Here is a 23652-nt window from a genome sequence, read left to right on the forward strand (position 1 = left end):
AATGGCATTATCATCATCATCATCATCGTAGAAAAGATTGTTAAACACAATTTTATTCATTTTGTTTACATATTTGATTTATTATTCATATTATAATGAGAAATTCGAAATTGATCCTAACAATATTATACAAATTTCATCAAAATAGCGTAATTATAGAATATACTTTGAGAAATGCAAATAATCTTAAATATTCATATCTTTTGAAGACATTAATAGTGAAGTTTGTCTTTGAGGGATTATATTATTTGGTGTAGAATATTTGATATTATTGTCATAAGCATCATGTTGCTATATCTTGCAATTCGCATAAATACAATTTTATTGAATTATCGCTTTTCAGGATATTTGTTAGTCGGCTTTGTACAGATGGAAGTTGTAGATTTTGGGACTGTTTTGTTGGTTTTATTGTTAAGATAGGCTCGCTAATTACTCTCACTCTCTTTCTCTGTCTCGCTCTACATCTCCGTCTCCGTCTCTGTCTCCGTCTCAGTCTACCTTTCGCTGTATATTTCTTTTTGATTTGAAATTGAAAGTGTTTGTTGCTAATCAATCTTACTAAAAGTAAAAACACATCTTTTTGCGCTTATTCGTAACGCTTAGTTACACACTTTAATTCATTTGAATCAATTTTATCTACGTTTCATCTACTTCATTTTCCATTTGTGTGTTTGGCAAGACCCTAATTGCAGTCACAGTGTGCAGTCGTCGTTGAGAAATTGGCTAAAAGACAAATACAAATGTTGGCATTAAAACTAACGACGCTTTTATTTGATTTTTGTCTCTGTTGGAGTCTCTCGCCTTTAATCTCTGTCTGCGAATTGTACATGAAATTCACATAATGCACTGGCTCCTAAAGCCAATTTGGCCAAATGAACAATTCATTTGTTGGTTTTTGCCATGGTTAGAATTTCAACACCATAAATCACACACATAAGTATAAGTTTATGCAAGTCCATGAATAATACAAATAAATAATAAATAGTTGCAAATCCAACACTACACAATATTTGTATACTAAGTGTATTTAAAGTACAATTATTTACCTGCCACTAGTCAAGTGACCATGGCGGTTATCAGTGCAGAAAATAGTTAGCCAAGTCCAACAATAAACGCAACTAAAAGAAACAGCTGATTAACATATGACTTCAATAACTGCATCGACTTAATATAGATCTATTATATAGGGCGTTTACTTATTTCAAATCTTCAGAAATCAGACCAGATTTGCGTATAAAAATATATTTTATGACTTGGTTCCTTCACAGCATTAATTGATGCCATCCATTTGTCTTTAAGTGTGAAATTTTTGCTCTTCTGTTTTTTTTTATTAACTTTTCCACTAGCTCTCTTTTTCTCTCTCAATCCCTCTCCCTCTCTCTCTCTCTCTGCACACATAAAGTGCTAACACGAATACCCGGCAGCATATTATGCAATCGGAGACCCAAACAATTGACCAATTGTCCGGACATAATCACACAGATCCACGGAACATATAATAGTGAAAATTGTGAACATCTTTTGCTGGTCGCTGGTCGCTGCTCGCATTTGATTAGCGTCTGGCTCATAAATGTAACAAATATTTACGGTGGTCAATCGTAGGTATTAGTGCAACTATTGTAGGAACCATGTATGATATATATATATACACATATTTAGAGGTTTATCTGTGGTATTATGCACTCAACTTTTCCACCTGAATGAGCTTTAGCTTTGGCTTTGGCTTTGACTGTGGCTATGGTTGTGGTTGTGGTTGTGGTTGTGATTAACGTTATGCCATACACATTTAGAGCATGGCGTGCGTGACTCGGCGATTTTCCCTAACAGGAAAGTGTGCCACGCTATGTTGCACTTGTGGCAACGTTGCCAGACTTAGCCACAATTACCAGTGCAATTGCGATAATCGAATGTACGACAATATTGAGTCACAAGTTAAATAACTTGGGTGCAATAAGGCAGTTGAGATGAAGACGGGTTTCGAAACAGTGCCAGACATTTTAGGAATAGGAATATTGTGTCTATAATAAGTATTTGAGGTAGTAAAAGAAGTCAGGGTTTTTACACACATGCCGCAAAATGTCTCTCCAAAATCTACATTGCCGAACAATGGCATTGGAATTATTTTTGTATAACTCAAACGAAGAATCAAATTAAACTAAACCAGAAATCAGAAATCTTTTGCCAGGATTCTGGACAGAAAGCACTAAGTCTATTTTGTCTGGATCGATAAGGCCAAGAAAGAAAATGTATTCGTTTCCAAGGGTCAACCAGGTTCATTCATTCAGTTCGTGACAAAATTACAATACCCTTTGCGAGGGTATAAAGTGGCTTACAGCGAGAAGAGCGCCAACTGTAAAGATTATTTACGAGCCGTCTAAGCCAGAGCTGCAGACTTTTTTTGTTGTTTCCCTACTTCTTTTTTTTGAGTTATATGAACTTTACTGCTGTAAGCAACAAATGAAATGTGGCTGTTTGCTTATGTGTCTTTTGCCAAATGTTGCGTGCTCAACGCGAATTACGGCTTAGATCTGGACACTGGTCTTTTGTGGCGTTATTTCTGCCCCTGCCCCTGCCCCTGCCTCTGCCACTGCATCTACCACAATTTTCTATTTCATTTCTCTGTCTGACCTACTTGTTGAAGCTGGTCTGTGCACGCAACCTTTGACTGATTGAGAGTCACACAAATACAAGTAATTATGTGGCCCTAAATGAAATACACTTGCGCAACCTGAATCCACATTTGTATTTACATACAAGATACATATTCAGAAACTTATTTGTATCTTGCAGATACATTCGCAGATATCCATTGTTTCCGTTTTAATTGTTTGCCCATCGCTTTGCCAACGGCTCAAATTGTGTTTGCCACGCCAACAGCCAACAGCAAGTTACACAAATGTCTGATGCCCCCTAATGCCCCCTAACACCCCTAACGCCCCGTCAAGAGCCCTACTAATGATTGTGTGTGTGTGTGTGTTTGCTCTTTGCAGTTTCCTGGATGATTTGGATCGGTTAGGCGCCAAGGACTACCAGCCAACCGAACAGGATATCTTGCGCACCCGAGTCAAGACCACCGGCATTGTGGAGGTTCATTTCTCCTTCAAAAATCTAAACTTCAAGTAAGTGAATCAATGAAAAACCAATGCTCAAGTGCTCAATTAAGATAGTGACTGGTTGTACTATTAACTTTTAAATCAATTAAAATACTTTGTTAACTAAATTGTTACGCCCTTTTGCAGATTGTTTGATGTGGGCGGCCAGCGGTCGGAGCGTAAGAAATGGATACATTGCTTTGAAGATGTGACAGCGATTATATTCTGCGTGGCCATGTCTGAATACGATCAAGTCTTGCATGAAGACGAAACTACGGTAAGTACACACATATTAATGGATAATGGATATTGGATATGCCCTTAATTAATGATACATGTTTTATGAACATAGAACCGCATGCAAGAGTCCCTGAAACTGTTTGATTCCATTTGCAATAACAAATGGTTTACGGATACCTCGATTATTCTGTTCCTGAACAAAAAGGATTTGTTCGAGGAGAAGATACGCAAGAGTCCGCTCACAATTTGCTTTCCCGAATACACAGGTAAGTAATTGGCAAATACAGAAATCAAACTTATTATGATCTTGGCCTCTAAAAGGGAATAGATGAAAAACCAATTTTGAAAATAATATATATACAATAATATCCTCAAGAGCAGATGTGACAAGTCTGCTACAAAATAAATATAATATACAATTTTACAATTTTATTTATTTGAATTTCTTTAAAAGAAAATACACACATTCAAATATTATTTTTCATCTTGAACTGAATGCGGACAACATTAATATTTATTTGTGCATATATTATAAGCGCTAAAGGAGAGTATTTATTGATGACTATTGTTTTGTTGTAGGCGGCCAGGAGTATGGTGAGGCGGCTGCCTACATTCAGGCTCAATTCGAAGCGAAAAACAAATCAACCTCGAAAGAAATCTACTGCCACATGACGTGCGCCACAGACACCAACAACATTCAGTTTGTATTCGATGCTGTCACCGATGTCATCATTGCAAACAATCTGCGCGGCTGTGGCCTGTACTAAGACGTGATGACTGGGCTAAACGGGAACCGTTACGGTATTACAAAAAACAAAAATAAAACAAACAAACAAACAAAAAAAAAAAAGAAAGAAAGAAAGAAAGAAAAGCAAACAACAAAAAAAAAAAAACAAAAACAAAAACAAAAAAAGAGCGCGGGAGCACAACAACCCACCAGCATTGATCAAAAAGCAAATGATGATAGAACCAACAACAAAACATAAAATACACACACAAACACACACGCACACCACGCAAAAGCAAAGCCCAAAGAACTTTTATTTGTTGCAACACACATAAGTATGAGTATATATGTATGTAAGTGCTTAACAATTGTTGAGGATGATTAGATGACAGTCAGTTGTCAGTTGTCAGTTGTCAGTTGGCGAGGCAACTGACAAAGCGCGGATCAGATCAGAACAGAACAGATCGGAACGGAACGGAACGGAACAGAAGAGAATAGAAGCCGAAGCAGTAATTTAAACATATTGAATAGCATTTCCTATATTTGCATTACATTTGCATCATGCAAGCTACATGTATGACATGAAACGCACACAAACAAACACAACAAACAAACACAACAAACAAACACAACACACAAACAAACACAGACGCACAAACATACGCAGAAACACACAAGCATTATTGCATATTATGTAGTTGTTGTTTGGTCTGAATAATTTTATAGAATTTCATAATTTATGTGTAGTTTAGTTTCTCGTGTATTTATTAAAAAAAAAAAGAAGAATAAAAACAAAAAACAAAAGAGTGGGAATCGAAGAAAACCAAAAGAAAGTATATATAAAGTATATATATATATATATATACATATACATATATGTATACATTACGCATATATACCGACATCTAAGTATATAAATATTATATTATATATATTAAATGTTTCCTGTTGCAATCTCTTTGAAATTATTCATGCCATCAACGCTGCATTTTTCATGCTTGCTTAGGCTTAAGTTTAAAGTTTACAAACTTTGCGCAAATTAAAAATACATACAACAAAATCAACAAAAAACAAACAAACAAACAAACAAATTCCCTGGGCAATGAATTAGCAGAATGCATATAAATATAAAACGAAAAGTAAACACAACTAAATTATAAAATAAAATCTAATGCATAACGTAATGATAAAGCAAATGAACAAACCAAAAAAAAAATAAAAAAAAAAACAAGAAGAAAAAACGTAAAACTCTAAAAATGTAAGGCCTAATTTAAAGTGAGATAAACACAAGAAACGCAAGAAAACCAACACCTTCAAAACTATTTGTATTTACTATCAAAATTGCGAATTTGATGCAGCCAACCAGCCAGCCATAATTCGATTGATTATATAGATCGATGTAAATTGTAATATGTTGAAACTTGCGTGTGTGTATTGATACATATATACAAACATACATACATACATACATACATACATACATACATACATACATACATACATACATACTACATACATATATATAGAGCTGACGCAGCTACAAATCGCACACAAATCACACACAAATCACGCACAAACACAAAAACACGCACACAAAAACACACACACACACACACACATCATGAAACTAACTTTAATTTTTTTGTACACTAATTTATTGTAATTAATATAATTTTGTTGCATTTATAAAGCCACATACGATTGTATCTTTTTTATACATATGCAATTCTATCCAAACTTGACACAGAAAAACTCGCAATAGCAACTGAGAAAATGATAATGAAAGGGCAATTCTCAAAATAGCAAACAGTTGATTGTAAAACGCATTGTATGTAATATTTATAAAGCATATACATACTATATATAATAATGATAATAATAATAATAATAATAATAATATTAATTGTACCATTTATTGTATTTAGTGAATGGCATTTAACACTGTGCGGCGGTTGCAGCTGTTAATTTTGTTTAGACTTATTTATACACTTATTACTGTATTTATGTATTATGCATATGCATATGCTTATGCATCTTCTTTTTGTATCTATGATTGTGCATTTTAATTTTACACAATGAATTTATTATTGTTATTTTATAGTATTTTTGTATATTATACAACAGCGCTCTCTCTCTCTCTCTCTCTCCCTCTCTCTCTTTCCCGCTCCCTCTCCTTCTCATTCTACCTTCCAATCTTCCGTTCTATTGTCACTGTCTCTTCGAATTCCCTTTTTATTTATATACTAGAATGTTTTTGCAATTTTTTGCTCTTGCTCCATGCGAAATCCATTTATGTTTTATAGTTTCTAAGCATTATTTATGTCAACACACGCAACACACAACTTAAACAAAACAACAACAAAAAAAAAAAATAAAAAAACAAAAACAACAATTTAGTATGTTTATTAGCAAAATAAATATCATTTAACGTTTTGAACCATTTTTGCTTGACAAGATTGATTCCATTCTTGGGCATACCTCTCATAAATCAAACCCAAAATACACTTGAAACAAATCCAGTGTGTAAACTATACAAAAGTTGTTGAACAACACAATTTTCGTAGATACTTATGTAGTAGTTACATTGTGTATCTACGAGATACGAGATACTTTTGTAGTCGAATGCCATGTTATGAGCAGTTTTCTAAGCATACGCAATACAATTTGAAAACAAATTAAGTCTAACAATCCAAACACTCCCAATACCAACACAAAAGCATAAACAACCACAACAAAAAAACAAAAAAAAAAAAAAGAAAAAAGAAAACAAAGAAACACTGTAATATTTATCGTATGTATTTTCCATTCAACTTGTAAAATTCTACCAAAATACAAAAAATAAAAAAAAATCATTTTCAAATAAAAACTATTTATTCAAAAACAAAACAAACAGCCAAACTCTTTATTCTCCACGTTTTTCTTGCAGCTGGTTTATTGAGCTGCAAAAACATTAACACAAAATTGGATGCCTCAGGCAAAACACACACAACACAATACAACATCACAACACACAACACAACACACACTTACACACAGCGCATATACCAAAATAATTTTAAAAAGAAAAAGAAAGAGTATTAAGCAAACCGGTGTGAACTCTTCTAAGTTAACTAAACTGTATGTAATTATATATAAATCAAATATATTTATTGAATATTTAATTCAACCAAAATGAAAAGAAAGATTTGTAACTACAACTGATGTAATTTATAAATATTATGTAAAACACAAACTAATTCATTTAACTATTAAACAAAGGATCTTTATAAAAACATATATATATACATATATATATAGAAATATAGTGGGAAGAAAAAACCAAACTAAATTACAACAAACACATACACATATGTACAATATTTTGCTCGTATATATTATGTAAGCGGAAGCGTACTTCTAACTACATACCAAATTAAAACATAAAACATAAAAAATAAACCATAAAACATACAGAACAAGACTTTCACTATTTGATTTTTCAATACGAGTACTTAACCGAAAACCAACTATAATTTTCTTCAAATTCAAAAATCGTCTAGCTCAACTTTGTAATGATACAAAAAAAAAGAAGAAAAACACAACAATTTACATAATATATAATAGTGCATATATTAATAAACAAAATACATATACATATACCATAATTCGTAAAACAAACTACAAAATAATATTAATAATAATAAAAATTTTTCCATTTTTTCCATAAATAATAAAAACAAGAAAAATAAAGTAAAATTTACATAAAGTACATTACAAAATCAAATCATAGCTAACATAATTCATATTTTTCTAAAATCAGCTCATACAACTTTTTGCTCCCATACATAACAAACACACACACACATAAATTCGCACGCACACACACAGAAACAGACACACACACACAAACCACGCACCACTACTAAAGTGAACAAATTAACTATTACTTTAATAGCAGTTAAAAATTTATAAGATGCAAACACGACAAACATTGATTTGTGCAAAAACCAAAGAAAATAACATTTATAATAAAAATAATAATGTTGATTAACAAAAACTCAACGCAATGGCAAAAACCAACAAAAATAATGTTGAAGTTTGTAATGAGCTGGAGATTGGCTAACGGAATGTGGAACCAGAGTTTATAGGTAGACAAACTTTAGATGTTGTATCTAATTTGTAGCTTAATTCGAATTGCTTTTGTTGTTCCCCATATATCCCGTATAGCCGATTTGTTTCTCATGTTAAACTTTAAGAACCTAATCAAGCAACAACTCTATTTTTATTGTATTTTGTCAGAGAAGGCAACTTGAATTTAAAATTGCATAAATTCAGAGCGATCCAAACGAAGTACAGAGATTATTTTGCATTCCGCACAACTCGCGTGTACGATTTATGTATGAACCAAGCCCTTGAGCAGCAGTTTTTAAATAAGAAACGAGCAAAGAAACAAAACAAAAAGAAAATATAAGAAAAACAAAAGAACAAATTACTAACGTGACGTAATGAAAGTAAATTGAATCGTTGAATTACAAATTTAATATAAACTATAATTATAATACAACAAGAAAAACAAATACCGAAAAATGAAAATAAATAAAACAAAATGTTTGTATGTAAAAGAAACTCAAAATGTTAGATCATCTAAAATTTAAATAAAAATTAAATTAAAAAACAAACTTATTCATTCATATTCATTTTCCAGTAAGCTTTTTAAGGAAATGTCAAGTAAGACTCGTGTGGCAGAAAGTAATTGCATCTTAAAGTAGGTAAAAAAACTCGCATGGAAATCTAATTTTTAGTACAAATGTCTTGCTAAGCTCAAACAGTTCAGCTAACACAAGACTTGGCTGATTTTGGATATGTACAGCACTTTAAATCGGACTAGGAGAAAAAATACAGCAGATTCTCGATTCTAGTTTTTGAATTCTGAAAGTATGCACTATAAATGAAATTTTTGCATTCCTTTGAATACAATGTACTTTTTACTGCATACTTATGGGCATATGCATTAAACAAATCTCTCAACATTCCATTCCTGCAGAAATCATTAATCTGTTTTGAGGCAAGCCCAAAATGATACCCTATAAAATTAAATATAGAAAGTCATTGCATACTTTCCTGATGTCTTCCTTTCTAATATCTATATATTATCCGGTAGGACATGTAATCTTGATATTCTCAAAGAATATTAAATATCCCGAGTTCATCAAATTAAAAACCATTTCGATATTTTTCTAAAAATTTCAACAAATTCCAAAGGAGACATAGATGAAGACAGACTCTGAAAATCATTCTTTATAAATAAAGAATTGGTCCATCAAACCAGTATTCGCAGAAAACTTGTTTTTGTGGTAGTTAAGTACAGTCACCGACGCAAATTAAATGTCAACATATTCAGACTGCAAACCCGCAAAAAGTAGTTAACCAGCTGGCATCGAGAAGATTTAAGGAGGCATTATTGGTGTGCGTATCTGTTTTATTTAAATATAATCATAATAATATAAATCTGTTAAGGCTTAGGCCAAATTGGTCGTACTCGTAGTATTAGCTAAGGGCGAAGCTACTCTAACAGTTTCTTTTTGGATTTGGGCGTGGAAATCGTGCGCAATGAGACGCGTCGTGGCGCCTTGGCGTTGGGCGTGGTAGGTTTCGATGAGGCATCAACTGAAGGTGCAGGGGCAGATATAGGTGCAACTGTTGCTGCTGCTGCTGCAGACGGTGCTGTTGTGGGTGCTGTTGCCTTGACCGGCGTGCCGGCATCCTCTTGTGTATCCTCGTAGATAAGTCGCATGTCTTCGGTGCGCTCGAAAGTTGCCTCATTGATGGCCAGCTGCGAGTCCTGCGCCTTTTTTGTCTCATTCAACAGCTCGAAGGGAGATTTGTCCGCCGACAGCGGACTTATGCCATCCACCAGCGGCCACGCGTCCATGGCCTCCTCAACGACAACAGGCGCACTAACGACACTGGGTACAGCGGTGAGCACGCGAGGCGTACGCCGCACCGCAATGGGCGTGGCATGTTTGGCGGGCAATGATTTGGGAGTGTTGCTATTGCTGCTGCCCGGCGTACGCGGCAGCCTGCGCACCTGGATGGGCGTGGCCGGTCTGCACTTCTTTTCCGGTGACTCGAACTTTTCCTCCGAGCTTATGATCTGCTTGTCGAGCACACCAATTGCTGGCTTTGTCACAATCTGCACCGGCTCCAGTTCCACGCTTGCCTTGCGCTTCACAGTTGGTTCTATTGAAATGACAGTGGGCGTTTCTGTGGGGGTGTCAGCTGTGACTTTACGACGAATTGCAATGGGCGTGGGCTCCGTAACTTTGCGCGGCGAGCGCCGGAAGGCAATGGGCGTGGGTTTGATGTCCGCTTTGGGTACAGGTTTGGGGCTGCCTGATGACTCAGTCGAGCTGCTGCTATGCAGCGAGGAATCATTATCTGCATCCAGGTCAATTTCTCCTTTCTGCTTACACCCATCTAACTTGCTGTCTCCGCTGGTTTTGATTTCCTTCTCGATGTTCGCCTTAGTTTTTTCCAGCAGCGGTTGCCGTGTGACAGATTCATCCATCGATGGTTTTTGTCTCCTTTTGCGCTTGATTTTGCGATGGCGTTGCGGCGCATTCTCTGATGTTTTGGCTGCAGCGCACAGCACTGCATCCATTTCCTCATAGCGCTCGCCCAGCTCGTTTTCCGAAAACGTAAGAAGCGAGCAGAAACCATCGGTGCTGGACACGATCAGTACATTGCCATCATTGGACCAGGCCAAATCGGTGAGACGTGTGTAGTGTATGTTGGACACAATTGCAAATGGCACCGGTTGCTGTGTGTCGTAGAGGAACACCGAATTCTTGGTGGCCACCGCATAGATCATGCGATATGGCAGCGTTATAATTGGCGGATTCTTATCCGCATTGTACGGTCGCAGACAGTACAGCACGGGTGAACAGCGCACCGCCACGGTATATTCATTCGGACAGGGCAGCACAAAAGCCGGCTGACTCAGATCGTAGCGACTGTACCCATACGTGGTATTCGTCGGCTTTATCACGCCATCGTAGTCCGTGACGCCGGCGGGCGTCAACAGCAGTTTGCCATCGGGCGTAAAACACAGCCGCCGAAAGAACGTTTGCAGCGTGCCGTCGTGATACAGGCGCACGCTTCGCCCATGCAGCTCATGTCCCTCCTTCACAGGCAGCGTGCATTTGCTGACTCGATGCAGCACGCGTCTTGTGTTGACATCAAAAATGCGCAAATGCCTACAAAGAAACATAAGTTTGTTAATATAGAAAGAGCATTGGAACTGCAAACTGATGCTAGAAATATGCCACCCACCTGTCCGTACTCATTGTGGCAACATATTGATTGCACGGATCCCAAGCCACGCCCTGTACATAGCTCTTGTGATCATCCAATATGGCCAGGGATTTGCCCTTGTGGACATCCCACAACATGGCCGTATTATCCACGGAGCCGGTGATCAGAAATTGCGAATTGGGCGCCCAGCTCAAATCGTATACATCCTCTCGATGGCCACGCAACACTTTCAGTGTCAACCACACTTCGCGATCCTGTTCGCTATTCACGCCCGCATCCACAATGTTGACCACTTCGTGATCCGCTTTTTGTTTCCATATGAAGACAACACTTTCATCGTCGCCGGAGGCCAACAGTTTGCCGTTGGGTGACCAGCGCACCGTATTGACAGCCCGCTGATGCCTCGCCAGATCTGCCGCCAGTTCCAGTTCAATGGCCTCTCCACCGCAAAGATACCAAATGAGAACATGTGAATCGGTTCCTCCTGATGCCAACCGACACATTGTGGATGAAGGTAGGCCCACACCATTGTACTGTATGTCTACGCTTAGCACTGGATCGCGATTATGCCAAGAGATTTCGGGTATTTTGCACTTCATAATTGTTTATGCGAATCAATTACTTAAAGTATTATTATATTTCTCTGTTAAGAATGCTGACTTCGCGCCCAAAACTTGGCCAGCGATGTGTACTGTGAGATAAAAACATTGGTATTACGATTATTTGCACAACGATAAATTATGCTAGACACGAATAGGTCAAGTATCGATTACATAAATGAAACTGATCGACAAGAAAAAAAGCCAAAAAGGCCCAATCAAATATTAAGACGATACAAAACAGATAACTGTGATAGGGAAAGCAATAAATATTTATTAATCAAAAAGAAAATAATCGTTTTCTAGACAGGATATGTTTCTCGTATTTCCAGCTAACTTAAATTTATAAATGGCAATATGGCGAAAACGGCAGCACTGCTCTGTGGATTTGCAGACGATATATATCGCATCAATAGCAGCCAACTTAACTGGTTTCGAGCTCGAAAATCGCAACACAGCTGCTAAAATGGTAAACAAATGCCGCATTTTATTAATTTATCCAATATTTTTTAACTGATTTCATTTCTAGTCAGTAACCTTGCACACCGACGTAGGCGACATTAAAATCGAGCTGTTTTGTGAAGCTTGTCCCAAGGCCTGCGAGAATTTTCTAGCCCTCTGCGCCAGCGACTATTACAGCGGATGCTGCTTTATCAGGAACATCAAAGGATTCATTGTGCAAACAGGCGATCCAACCAATACAGGCAAAAATGGCCAGTCCATTTGGGGCACCAAGTTCGATGATGAGTTTAAGGAAACAGTAAAGGTGGGAAAACATACTGAATGTGCTATACGTTTAGATTTCAAAATAACTTTATTTTAGCACACGGATAGAGGAATGGTCTCCATGGCAAATAATGGTCCCAATGCGAATGCCAGTCAATTCTTCATTACGTACGCTGCACAGCCTAATCTGGACTTGAAATATACGCTCTTTGGGCGTGTAATCGATGGCTTCGATGCACTCGATGAGCTGGAGAAGCTGCCCGTAAACCCAAAGAACTATCGACCCCATTTTGATAAGAAAATTAATGGAGTAACGATCCATGCCAATCCGCTGGCAGCGTGATAAATGACTCAAATTGCATTAGCTGATACATATATTATCTAGCACTTAAGTTTAAATAATTGTTGCATTTACAAACAAATTAATTGAGAAGCAATTTGTGCAAAAGCTTCGTGAATTAAAACTAACAAGTCAGCCAAGTTGTTACACAAATTTTAATTTAGTTTTGTGTAGAATTGCATTGCTCATTTCGCTTAAATTTTGCTTTTTTTTATCTTGTAAAAAACGTTTTTCCAACACTTTTACACTTAAGATTGAAAACTTAGATTAGAGACGATATATGTTTGGATGTTTGTAAAAACGAATAACTAGAAAAGTAAAAACAAATGCTAACAAGAATCTCTCAAGACTGCACTACAAGAGGACTATGGACATTATTTAGACACGCCGTTGGTGAGCTTCTTGGCGGGCTGTGGATGATCCTTCATATGCTGCTCGAACATGCTGCGGATGTCTGCCAGCGCCTGGCAAATGTTGTTCGCGAAACGGTGCACATCCTGAAATAAAGGCAATGTTGTCTTTAGATTTAGTTTTTAGTCGTGGGGATTAGTCGCATGCATACCGTTTGCGGACACGTGGTCTTTGCTGAGATATGGAAGAACATTAAATTTTCTCCGGCGATGATGTAGGATACGCCATAGCCATCATCGGCGACGGGTCCAAAGCCACCGCCGGCGCTAATGCAATTCGGATGCTTCTTTAAATCCATTTTGGGCGTTTGGCCATGCGGGGTTTGACTAGTTGAGAGGCGCCAGGGTTCGCTTAGCACCTCGTTCAGGAAGGGCGAGTCTACTTCCAGGTACTTGGACACCACATACAGACAGAACAGATGACGATCAATGCCTCGTCCACACATGGCATCCTGATAGCCCAACTGATGACGATCACATGCATCCTTCAGCAGCTGCACACGATCATCGTTCTAAAATATAATAATAAAATGCTTATTTTGGTGACATCCAAGTTGAGAAAAAGATTTACATACCGTCGTGCTGGGATCCATCATGGCCTTTACCCACGCAGCCGACTCAATGGTGCAGGGGCGCACAGTTTCGGTGCGTCCCTCGCGGAACAGGCGCGTCATGGAGGCCTCATATGTCAGCGAGAAACGTCCAGCATCGCGATAATAGGCCAGCTGCAGGGCCATCTGAATGTACGCATCCGGCGAGAGGCGGCACTTCTTCATGAAGCCCTTGCCGTACTCGCGATGCACCAATATGCGTAGATCCACCTCGTTGACCAGCTTTGTGGCACAGATGGTGGCCTCCTCGATCTGCGGCAGACACGGTTTCAAGTCCCAGTTGAGGCGAGTCGGCGTTGGCGGTGTGAATTCGGGTGTGCCCTTTGTATTGCCAGTTTCATCATATCTGTTAGAATTTCGATTGTGATCCAGAATTAGTGAAGCACAATGAATAAAATGTTTACGCATAATATGCAAAGTTGTTTAGATTTTTGTATTAGTATTAGTTTTAAATTTTGTTAATTATGAAATGCGTTTAGAAAGTTAGTTTTAGTATAGCTATATATAAATTCGATATCATAAAGAAACTCATTTAAAGTTATTTTCTGTTGAGATTGTTTTAAATTAAAATTTTAGTTTTTAGATAAAATTTTAGTTTTACCCATCAATATCATCACCAAATATATATTCCCATACGTGTCCCATAACCGGAGCGTCAGCCCTACAAAAAAAGGGACAATTATAATCAACAACCACAAAGCCACAACCAATGTTAAAAGGAATATTATATAAAATATGTACAATATACAATCTGATAAATAATAATTGATAATAATAATAATAATAAAAATAATAATAATAATAATAAGATCAACGCAGCCAACCGACACCAGCAAAAGGATAACGAATGTCGGAGCATTTACCCGTCACTCTCAAGATCATCAACGACCAGATTCTCCCACATGTGTGAGGCGATGGCAGCGTCGGACCTTTTACACAAATTTTTCATAATTTGATGAGATTACAAAATATAAGGTAAATATATGCAAAAAAAAACTCTTCTGCTTACTTATGGCAGCTGGGAGAAATAATAATATGTAATATAGTAAACCGATGTTGGTAATAATAATTTCATAAATATTTTTCGAAATATTCGAAGCATTAATCACTTGTATTTGCTGAGATTCGTTGAAACTTTTTAAAAGTCCTACAACTTATTTCATAACCAAACGTTTCTTTTAGAGCGTCAAATTATAAATCAGGATAGTTTTACGACATCACAGAAACAGGCGGACATAACTATATCAACTCGGATATCAATGTTGAAGATATGTTCCTCATTTTGTAATTACTTAAGAATAACACTTGCAAAAAAACATATGTCGATAACTCTGATTTGTGGCAGATAAAGTTGACGCCAACTCGTCGGGAAGTACATACCAGGTGTGCTCGGCATTGAAGCCGACGCGTCCGTTGGTGCCCACGCAGACAGTGAAGCACTTGTCAAACCAACGATTGTATCCATTGCCATGGAGCAGCTTCTTGCCAAACGAGTCCAACAACTCCGGTCGCTCCAAATCAAACTCGAATGGCTCATCGTCTAGCGAGAGGACAAACGCAGCGGATTCGATGGCATGCAGCGAAACATGATTGATGCCACGCGCGAAAAACGTGTTGCGTGCCTCGGCCCACTTGGAGCGATTCCAGGCGGTCAACGCAGCCAAACACTCCTCACCATCCAAGGGGGTCGCCTTGGATTCGAGTATGCTCTCGATTTGACTGCAATGTGCATAAGGGATATAAAGAAGTGACTTATATTTTACAATGGAGAACGCATTGTCAGCTTACACTTGTAGCTCGCAGGGACGTAGAATGCGTCCCTTGTGATAGATGGTCATCTTGTAGTAGCAGCCCTTGTGCAGCACCACAATATGATTGGAGTCGCGATAGTGAACTATGCGATCCGTTTCCAAGCCGGGCACTCGGGCCGTATTGAAGGTGCGCTCATATTGCCACGAGCAGAGCGGTATCATGCCCTGCACCATTATCGGTTGTAGCTCCTGATGCTCGATCAGACGCCTGAAGTTGAGCAGCAGTGAAATCACGTTGGCGGCACGGGCCGACTGAATTGAGGTGAGATTCATGAAGATGGCATCGGTGCCATAGAAATTGCTGTTCACACATAGGGGACTGCGACCGCGTAGATAGACATATTCCTCCCACCAATCCGAGACGTAGTTGGTGGATGTCCAGCTCTTCAAAACCAGATACAACTGTAGTTTCCTGCCAATGGTTTGCTCAAACTCCTTGGCTAATCCCTGCATGCGTTCGTAGTTGGCATCATCCAACAGTGGACGCACCGAGCGCAGATAACGCGCCATCGTATCGTGCACAGAGGGCAACGGAAGTCGAGGCAACGAACCCTGAAAACTGTACAGACTGGGCTTGTTCCAGGTGGAGAGCACACGGACAACGGCCACCCACAGAATTGTGGGCAGCGAGACACGACTGCCCGGTGCTCTCGATTCATACATCCAGCCCTTGTAAATCAGCAGCAGTTTCAGGGTGTATCGCATCGTGAAGCATATCGACAGCCAGATGGCGAGTGCCGTCAGGAAGCAGGCGCAAATCTGCCAGTTCATTGTGTTGCTGGGCAGATGCACCAGAATTCTGTTGGTCAGGTTGAAGGGCGCATTGTAGCCGGCAAAGTGCAGGCCCAACGCAATGGCAGTTATTAGCCACAGGCTTTGTATGTGCGCCGGATAAACACCGTTGCGAATGCCATTCTGTAAATATATATTATTATTATTATAATTATAATTTATTAGTATTTTTGGTTTAATCTTACCCTGGCACGGGCCACACGCTTCTTCCAGGAACGCACGCCCGAGTTGAAGACCAGATTGAGCACCTCGTGGTCATAGTTGATGTCAAAGCCCTCGTGCGTGATCGCAAACGAGAAGGCAACGGCGGAATGGGCTTCAGCCATACCTACAGCTTGTCACAACCAAAGAGTGCTGCAATTGAAGGCAAATATCACATATGTCAGAGACGGATTAGATTAGATACGAGTGCCACTTCCACAGCTTTTACATCAACAACACTCGAGTACATTATTATTAAGTCATTAACTTTGCTTATTGTTCTTGACCAGTTTACCAACTGCATTGCGACTTAATTAATATTAAACTGAACGAAATAGAGACTATCTTTCTGTCTGGCAAATTCCAATACTATTATAAAAATTTATTTATTTATATAGATAGCAAAATTGTAAACAATTTACCTTAATGAGTCTTACACTGCGGCCTTCAGCTAATTATTGGCAAATATTTATTTTTTCATGAGGAGCCAATAAGTTTGATTAACACTTTTCATATTATTTGCAAGTAAAGACATATTTTGCAAGTGCCAAATGTATGCGTATAAAGTCGAAGCTAATAGTTTATTTGCAATTAAATTAGTATCAGCAGTAGCAACAACTGATTACAAAATTTGCTACCAACTTATTTATGGGGTCTTAAATTTTGGAATGTTAAGCTAAAATAAGCAACAAATTGCAGCAATTAAATTTGTATATGCGATTCTCTCGGAAAAATAGTATTTCAACAATATTAAAGTTGTGTGTACATGTTAGATACGGTTGGCATTTAGTATTTGAGTGTTGCACACATTTGTCTGAATTTGAACTGCCACAAACTGCTCACGTTCAATTCGAAATTTGTTTATGGTTTTATGAATTATCACACATAAGTACTTTAGTTTAAATTGTTGACTGCATTTAATATTTTTTTGTTGACTCTCAAAAAGGTTTACCTCTTGAGATTTGAGCACAGATCTCAAATGTGTACACATAAATGCACTTCACAATTAACTGCAATGAATCGCAGTATTTTGACTTTGATTACTGCACTTTGAAACGTGTTGAGCGTTTAGCAACAGCTTTTGCACGGCTCGCTCTCACATACTCTTTATTTATTGTAGAGTAGTTATCGCTGTGAGCCAAAATGTGATCATTGACGTCATGGAGAAGTTCGCGGCTACCCTGCTGCGATAACCCCAGTCTATAGAATAAAAATTAGTATGAGAACCAGACTGAGAACTCAAGAGTCTGTGAGTTGAGAATCGATGGAGGCGAGAGGAAGAGAGTCAATCAAATGCTGAGCATTGAGTGCGATCGCAGTTCCATTGACACTTGATTAAAGCAATGAAAACAATAACTAAATGAACTAAGTGAACTGAGTGAGTGGCTGAACTCAAGCATTCAGTGAGATTTTTCAAGTGTCAAGTGTTTAGTGAGAACACTTAAATTGTCATTTGCATAAAGCTAATGGCTTGTGATAAATTGAGAAGCGATTGTTTCAATTTTGCGCCACACAAGTGAAGCACACAGATAAAATTAACGAAAAAAACCACACAAAATAATCAGAAATTTAGATTGAATTCTATTTGCTTGACAATTATTTATAATTATTGACTATGGTAAAATAATTGTCAAAATTCTAATAATTGATCATAGTAAAATAATTGCCAATTATTAAATATTAAATGCTTTTTTCTATATGCACATAATTATATATGAATTGTGTATCAAAAAATGTTCTCATTTGCGAGGTAACACTGTGTGTGGAAGTGATCTAGCCTATGTTGTTATTAGCAGCGACTATACGCAAACTTGAAAAATTGTTTACTGACAGAGCCATAAACCTTGATGCCAAGCAAAAAGAGTGGCTTGTAGCTGAAGGCCAATGCAGCAGCAAACAGCAGAAGCAGCAGTAATAATAGACAACAACAGCAACAACAACAACAGAGAAAACCACAACAGCACAATAATAATACAGAAAAACAACAGCAACAAACAACGACATTTGTGTTTATTTTCGTTTGACCCACTTTTGATTAGGCGCTTACGCGCCGTATGCGTAATAATTTTAGTAGACGATCACTACCGGCTTTTCAATATTCATGTGTGCATTCATTTCATTTGTGTTTTTTTCTTTCTTTCCTTTGGTGTCTACGCCGATAAAGCCAAACAAGAAATATATATAAATATATGCATGGGTGTGTATGCGTCTGTTGTTGTTTTTTTTTTGATTTATTTAGCGGTGGCCACGAGGGTTCAAAGTCCAATTTTAAATTTTGTTCATTTTTTTTCGTCTCTTTTTAGCATTTGCATTTGTTTTTTTTTATGTACAAAAAAAATACAGATGGCAAATTTTTTAAATTATCACAATTTCAAGTTGAATTTTAACTCAGGCAAATTATCGGTAAGCACTTTTATATAACGGGTGGAAAAAATCAGAAAAACGTAAGAATCTCAAAATGCGCTGATAAGAGAGACGTGAGACTTCGCTTGACGCTTATCACGCAGGGGGCCAACACTCAAAAGTGCGAGAACGTTCAAGGAAACAGAAAGAATGAATGAAAGAGAGAGAGAGAGAGAGAGGTAATTTCTTAAACTGGGGCATACACTAGGGAAAGGCAAAAAAAAGTACAACAATGACTAGCAGCAAGTGCAAGGTAAGCCAGAAGAAAATGCATATTAATTAATTTGCTTTGGTGGCCTTCTATTGAGAACCAATTTGTATTAAACCAACCTTTGGGTATTTGTGTGTAAACCGTTTCAATGATATGCACTTGGTTCAATTGAATTAACTAATTACAAAACCGAATTCCGATTATAGTTTGTGTTTGTTTTTTTTTATTTTTTGTTTGTCTTGTGTTGGCCAAGAAAATAGAGAAACGAAACAACTTGATCGCTTGAACGCCGAGCGTCAACTGATTCAGCTGCGTGGCAGAGCTGTCGTGCATGGGGTGTCTAGAAAACCCAAGCAAAGCAGCAGCAGCAGCAACAGCAACATATACATATGCAGACACAAATACATGCACAACTACTACAATGACGGATACACATATAGACAGAGGCACAGACACAGATGTTAGTGCTGCTGCGTCACAGTTCAGGCTAGTCAAGAAGTTCGTGGTGAGAGATCGATACGAAGACTGAGAGAGAGAGAGAGTGAGAGGGAGCCGGCGAATCGTTAAAGGTTAATCACACACACACACACTCACACATACATATGAACATGCATTTGCACGCTGTAAACATTCCCAAGTGCATTTCGATTAATTGCTGTAAGGGAATTCATTTAAATCTCATGCACACATCTCTCTCTCTATTTGTGGGGGACGGCGACTGCGGCTGAGATAAACCTACTATATGTGTGAGCATGCATGCATTTGTATGTGTTTATCCGTAACTATAAAAATAGCATAGAGTTCTATGCCTTTGCCAAGATAAAAAGTGAATTTTTTGCGACTAGCTAGCCGCGTAAATTATGGACGGGCATATATTAAAGGTTGTTCAAATGCTGAAACTATCACAGCGTTTTATTATTATTTTTCTGTTTTGTTTTCCATTGCTCTGACAATTGTCGCTGGACAAATAATTAACATGTGCCTGCCACTAGAGCAGTCAATACAACAATTACATTGACAACTCTACTAAATCAAATTTCGCTTTCTTATTTTTTATTTTCAACGCTAAGCGATTCATATGTTTACACTGTTAATATGGTATCCTAAAAAAAATTAGATCTGATTAAATTAAAAGCAGTACTTAAATCGTTATCTCGATTTAAACTCTGTCATTGATAAGATTGAAAAGATAACTTTGCTTTTCAAATACTACTAAGAAAAGTTAATTAGCGTAGAAATAGTAACCATTTCTCTTTTCGACATTGAGGGTTCCATTTTAGACTAAAACTGAGCACTTTTTGGATTATCAATAGTTTCGCATAGAGCATTGAGTGATGCTATTTAAAATGCGTCGATAAGATACCACTATTTTGCCATTATAATGTATTTTATCGCACTTGTCGTGAGCTTAAAGTTCAATTGCGTGTTTGGGGTCCAAAAAAGTAGAACGCAATTTAAAATAAATAAAAGATAAGCCTTAGGCATGCAGATTGATAGGTTAAATTTTTCAAGTATTGCAAAATTTTTACTACGAAATACATTCTTAGCGTATTCGTGACACATTCAAAGCGTCTGGTTGGCATTTTTTGGAGCAGACAACAAAGAGGTGCTTATCAGCTTATGGGCAACAGGTTCTAATCAAACTTTATCGGAAGTCTTTCCAAAAAAAATTTATTTAAAAAAATCCCCAACTAATGGAATCTGGCAGGGAAAATAAGTTGCAGCCGTGCCAGATCATAAGACTTAAAGACGCTTAACACACATAAGCCAATTGCGATTGGACTTTGAACCGTAAGCAATACACGAATGCTAAGCGAGCTAGCCGAGCAAATTCATATTCGTATTCGTTTCCTCTAATTAAAGGGGGCACTTAAGTTAAATAAGTAATATACATTAGGTTTTAATCGTGAATTCTAAAATCTATTCTAATTACAAAGTGAAATTTTTAGTATGCAAATTGAATCCGATTAAGTTTAGTTAATCGATTTAAGATTGAAGTAACTAAACTTTTCACAAGACCAACTACATAAATATTATTATTTATCTTGAGTTCCTCTCAGTTGTTGTTGCTCTCATTTGCGCCCACACAACTGCACCTGTCTGCTGCGTTAGTGTGTGTGTGAGTGAATGTGTGATGTTTACAATGTTGCGCTTGAGTCTGTGTCTGTCTGTCTATTCGAGAGCTTTTTGCTCACCCACTCTTTTTTTTTGAGAGAGCGCGAAATATTGTTGAGTTTTTTGGACTTTGAACCTGGCGCGTGAGTTAAGAAAATAACAAAGTGAAAAAGAAACACGCAAACAACAACAGCAACGACAAACTGTCTTGTAATAATTGTTATTATGCTTGCTGTCTCTTTCTCTCCCTCTCTGTTTTCCACAACAAGTTTCCATGTGAGTGGAAAATGGAAAAGAGGGGCTTGCTTATGACCCAAATAACAGAAACAGGTTGAAACGCTTTGTGTGTGTCTGTATTTTACTTGAAATGTTTTTGGTATTGAGCAATGCAGCGTCATTAATTTAGGTTGCTGGGCCACAAAACAAAAGGGATTTCAGGTAATCGTACAGCGTAACCAGAATCAAGTCTTGTACAGAGTCAAAGGTGAATGCACGGCGCCTGCGTGAGACGAAGCGCCTTTAATTTGTGTTTTTTTTTTTGTATGTGCTGTATTTATGTATACAGAATAATACCCTTCACTTACATGTGTATTGAAAAGAACTTATTTTACACGCGCTTTAATCCAATTAAGCTTAAAATAAAAGCGGAACGAAACGAAACGTAAAAAAAACACAAGACGCAAAGCAAGCAGAAAAGCAGATTGTCGACACGAAACGAAAAAGACGCGCGCGCAATGTTGTAAACGGTCCAACGCAACAAAAGAGACTGAGTGAGAGCGGCTGTAAGCGAATGCAGCCAACCAACCATATGATCGCAGCTGCGAGCGGAGCATGTAAATTAAATTAGGGTGACCATGTGGCTGATAATTCTCATTGCAGCAATTATTTATTATTTTTGCCAATTCCAAAGCACTTGCTTCAAGTTGAACTTTTACTTATACTGTATGTCTTTTTTTAGTTGTAATTTAATGTATGCTGAAAGTTATCCTACAGGTTCTGCACTTTCCTTATCCTTGCTCTCGACTGGATTTGAGAGTCCTCTTATGCTCACATCGTAGACAACTTCTTCAATTTTCTTCACATCGTATTTGAGCGCATCGAAACGCTTGCGAAGCCCATCATTCTTCATGTTGAGCAAGCGAAAACCCGTGTTTAGATCACCAATAAAATGAGAGATATTCAACGGTCGCTCGTAGTCGCCCATGGTGACGGAATTTGTGGCGAAGCGAGATAGTTCCGAGGCAAGCAGCAGTATGCCCAGCAAATAGTCCTCAATGTCCAAATGAAAGCCATCCGAATGTTTGATTTTCACTAATCGACATATAAATGAAACATTTTAAATGTGTTGTATCTTGTGTGTTGGGCAACTTACAGCCGAGCATCTCTGCTGCCGTTTCGCGCGTCACCAAAAAGCCCGCCTCCAGATAAATTACCAACGCAATCAAAAATATCAAGCGCTGCGTAATGTAAGTCCAATGATCCGAATAGCTGAATAAGACAACAGAAATCAGCACATTAGAGGACGCCTACACAATCTACAATTAGCGCTAAAATATTTCGAACTTGTCGTACCGGTAATACTGCCCAGCCGGCACCAAGGCGGATAACTTCTGATATTTCTCCGCACAGGCTTCGATTTGCTTGCGTGCCATGCCGCAAGCATTGCTAACTGTAGATTTAAGTAAAATATTGATTTAGTGGCTATTAAATTGAGAGATGTAAACAATAACTTACTTTTGCTCAAATCACAGTGTATGACTTGTAGTTGTATTGTGGCCTCCTTTGCCAGATGCTCAATTTCGCGCACCACAATGCGAATGTTCTGTGCAAAGATAAATTTATTTAGATAATTATTGCTGCAACTTGCACAATTTAGACTCACCTCACGCAACTCCTGCTCGTTGTCTATGTACTTCTGATAATTGGAGAAAACTTCCATGTTTACGAAATGCGACATTTTGTTTATTAAATTTTTGCTTGTTTATGCCGGCCTTTTGCAAATACACAAATACATGTATAGAAGACAATCGACTAAGTGACTACATATATCTAATATCAGTGTTGATTTCCATGCGATATAT

The 23652-nt window shown here is 37.8% G+C and overlaps 5 protein-coding genes across 11 annotated transcripts in view; 2 read left to right on the plus strand and 3 right to left on the minus strand.

The window, feature by feature from the left end:
* LOC6560385 (G protein alpha o subunit) overlaps positions 1-4350 on the plus strand; it is a 28781-nt gene extending 24431 nt beyond the window's left edge. For 2 of the 4 annotated variants that reach the window (XM_032734509.2, XM_043215267.1), the window contains exons 5-8: positions 2991-3119; positions 3240-3369; positions 3445-3598; positions 3912-4350. In XM_032734509.2, coding sequence (XP_032590400.1) covers positions 2991-3119; positions 3240-3369; positions 3445-3598; positions 3912-4099 — 601 coding nt within the window. In that variant the 3' untranslated portion in view covers positions 4100-4350. The remainder of the gene's footprint in view (positions 1-2990; positions 3120-3239; positions 3370-3444; positions 3599-3911) is intronic. The other 2 variants (XM_032734508.2, XM_001986209.3) reach the window with 2 other exon arrangements.
* A 5158-nt stretch (positions 4351-9508) lies between these two features.
* On the minus strand, positions 9509-12004 carry LOC6559284 (chromatin assembly factor 1 subunit B). Its single transcript, XM_001986211.3, has 2 exons — positions 11371-12004; positions 9509-11294 (listed from the first exon to the last, which is right to left on the minus strand). Exons 1-2 carry the CDS (start codon positions 11949-11951, stop codon positions 9602-9604), a joined length of 2274 nt encoding a protein of 757 aa, XP_001986247.1. The 5' UTR covers positions 11952-12004; the 3' UTR covers positions 9509-9601.
* A 281-nt stretch (positions 12005-12285) lies between these two features.
* LOC6560598 (peptidyl-prolyl cis-trans isomerase-like 3) lies at positions 12286-13152 on the plus strand. The gene is made up of 3 exons (XM_001986212.2): positions 12286-12420; positions 12481-12717; positions 12775-13152. Exons 1-3 carry the CDS (start codon positions 12301-12303, stop codon positions 13018-13020), a joined length of 603 nt encoding a protein of 200 aa, XP_001986248.2. The 5' UTR covers positions 12286-12300; the 3' UTR covers positions 13021-13152.
* Positions 13153-13154: 2 nt separating this feature from the next.
* Positions 13155-22335, minus strand: LOC6559156 (carnitine O-palmitoyltransferase 1, liver isoform). Of its 4 annotated transcripts, none has more exons than XM_032735472.2 (8): positions 22156-22335; positions 16827-16995; positions 15827-16764; positions 15419-15757; positions 14640-14699; positions 14003-14384; positions 13580-13939; positions 13155-13514 (listed from the first exon to the last, which is right to left on the minus strand). In XM_032735472.2, the coding sequence occupies exons 2-8, from the start codon at positions 16965-16967 to the stop codon at positions 13392-13394; spliced, it is 2343 nt and encodes a 780-aa protein (XP_032591363.1). In that variant the 5' UTR covers positions 16968-16995; positions 22156-22335; the 3' UTR covers positions 13155-13391. The 4 variants fall into 4 exon arrangements, with proteins under 4 accessions (XP_032591363.1, XP_032591360.1, XP_032591362.1 ...); XM_032735469.1 differs by lacking the exon at positions 14640-14699 and adding an exon at positions 14902-14967 and having other exon boundaries at positions 22156-22334; XM_032735471.2 differs by lacking the exon at positions 22156-22335 and adding an exon at positions 19576-19784.
* A 103-nt stretch (positions 22336-22438) lies between these two features.
* On the minus strand, positions 22439-23603 carry LOC6559157 (translin). The gene is made up of 5 exons (XM_001986214.3): positions 23454-23603; positions 23306-23393; positions 23144-23240; positions 22944-23059; positions 22439-22882 (listed from the first exon to the last, which is right to left on the minus strand). The coding sequence occupies exons 1-5, from the start codon at positions 23526-23528 to the stop codon at positions 22554-22556; spliced, it is 705 nt and encodes a 234-aa protein (XP_001986250.1). The 5' UTR covers positions 23529-23603; the 3' UTR covers positions 22439-22553.
* Positions 23604-23652: the final 49 nt, after the last annotated feature.

Source organism: Drosophila grimshawi, unplaced genomic scaffold (genome assembly GCF_018153295.1).
Source record: "Drosophila grimshawi isolate 15287-2541.00 unplaced genomic scaffold, ASM1815329v1 contig_1367, whole genome shotgun sequence".
Taxonomy (NCBI): Eukaryota; Metazoa; Arthropoda; class Insecta; order Diptera; family Drosophilidae; genus Drosophila; species Drosophila grimshawi.

Excerpts from the sequence above, each read along its gene's own strand:
- LOC6559284 (XM_001986211.3), bottom strand. The coding sequence starts at position 11,951 with ATGAAGTGCAAAATACCCGAAATCTCTTGGCATAATCGCGATCCAGTG. Across the intron at positions 11,295-11,370 it reads GCCACAATGAGTACGGACAG|GCATTTGCGCATTTTTGATG; the intron begins GTGGGTGGCATA and ends GTTTCTTTGTAG.
- LOC6560598 (XM_001986212.2), top strand. The coding sequence starts at position 12,301 with ATGGCAATATGGCGAAAACGGCAGCACTGCTCTGTGGATTTGCAGACG. Across the intron at positions 12,421-12,480 it reads GCAACACAGCTGCTAAAATG|TCAGTAACCTTGCACACCGA; the intron begins GTAAACAAATGC and ends TTTCATTTCTAG. Across the intron at positions 12,718-12,774 it reads AGTTTAAGGAAACAGTAAAG|CACACGGATAGAGGAATGGT; the intron begins GTGGGAAAACAT and ends ACTTTATTTTAG.
- LOC6559156 (XM_032735469.1), bottom strand. The coding sequence starts at position 16,967 with ATGGCTGAAGCCCATTCCGCCGTTGCCTTCTCGTTTGCGATCACGCAC. Across the intron at positions 15,758-15,826 it reads CGTCCCTGCGAGCTACAAGT|TCAAATCGAGAGCATACTCG; the intron begins GTAAGCTGACAA and ends TGCACATTGCAG. Across the intron at positions 14,385-14,901 it reads GATGATCTTGAGAGTGACGG|ATATGATGAAACTGGCAATA; the intron begins GTAAATGCTCCG and ends AAATTCTAACAG.
- LOC6559157 (XM_001986214.3), bottom strand. The coding sequence starts at position 23,528 with ATGTCGCATTTCGTAAACATGGAAGTTTTCTCCAATTATCAGAAGTAC. Across the intron at positions 23,060-23,143 it reads CCGGCTGGGCAGTATTACCG|CTATTCGGATCATTGGACTT; the intron begins GTACGACAAGTT and ends TGTCTTATTCAG. Across the intron at positions 22,883-22,943 it reads GGCAGCAGAGATGCTCGGCT|TGAAAATCAAACATTCGGAT; the intron begins GTAAGTTGCCCA and ends TATGTCGATTAG.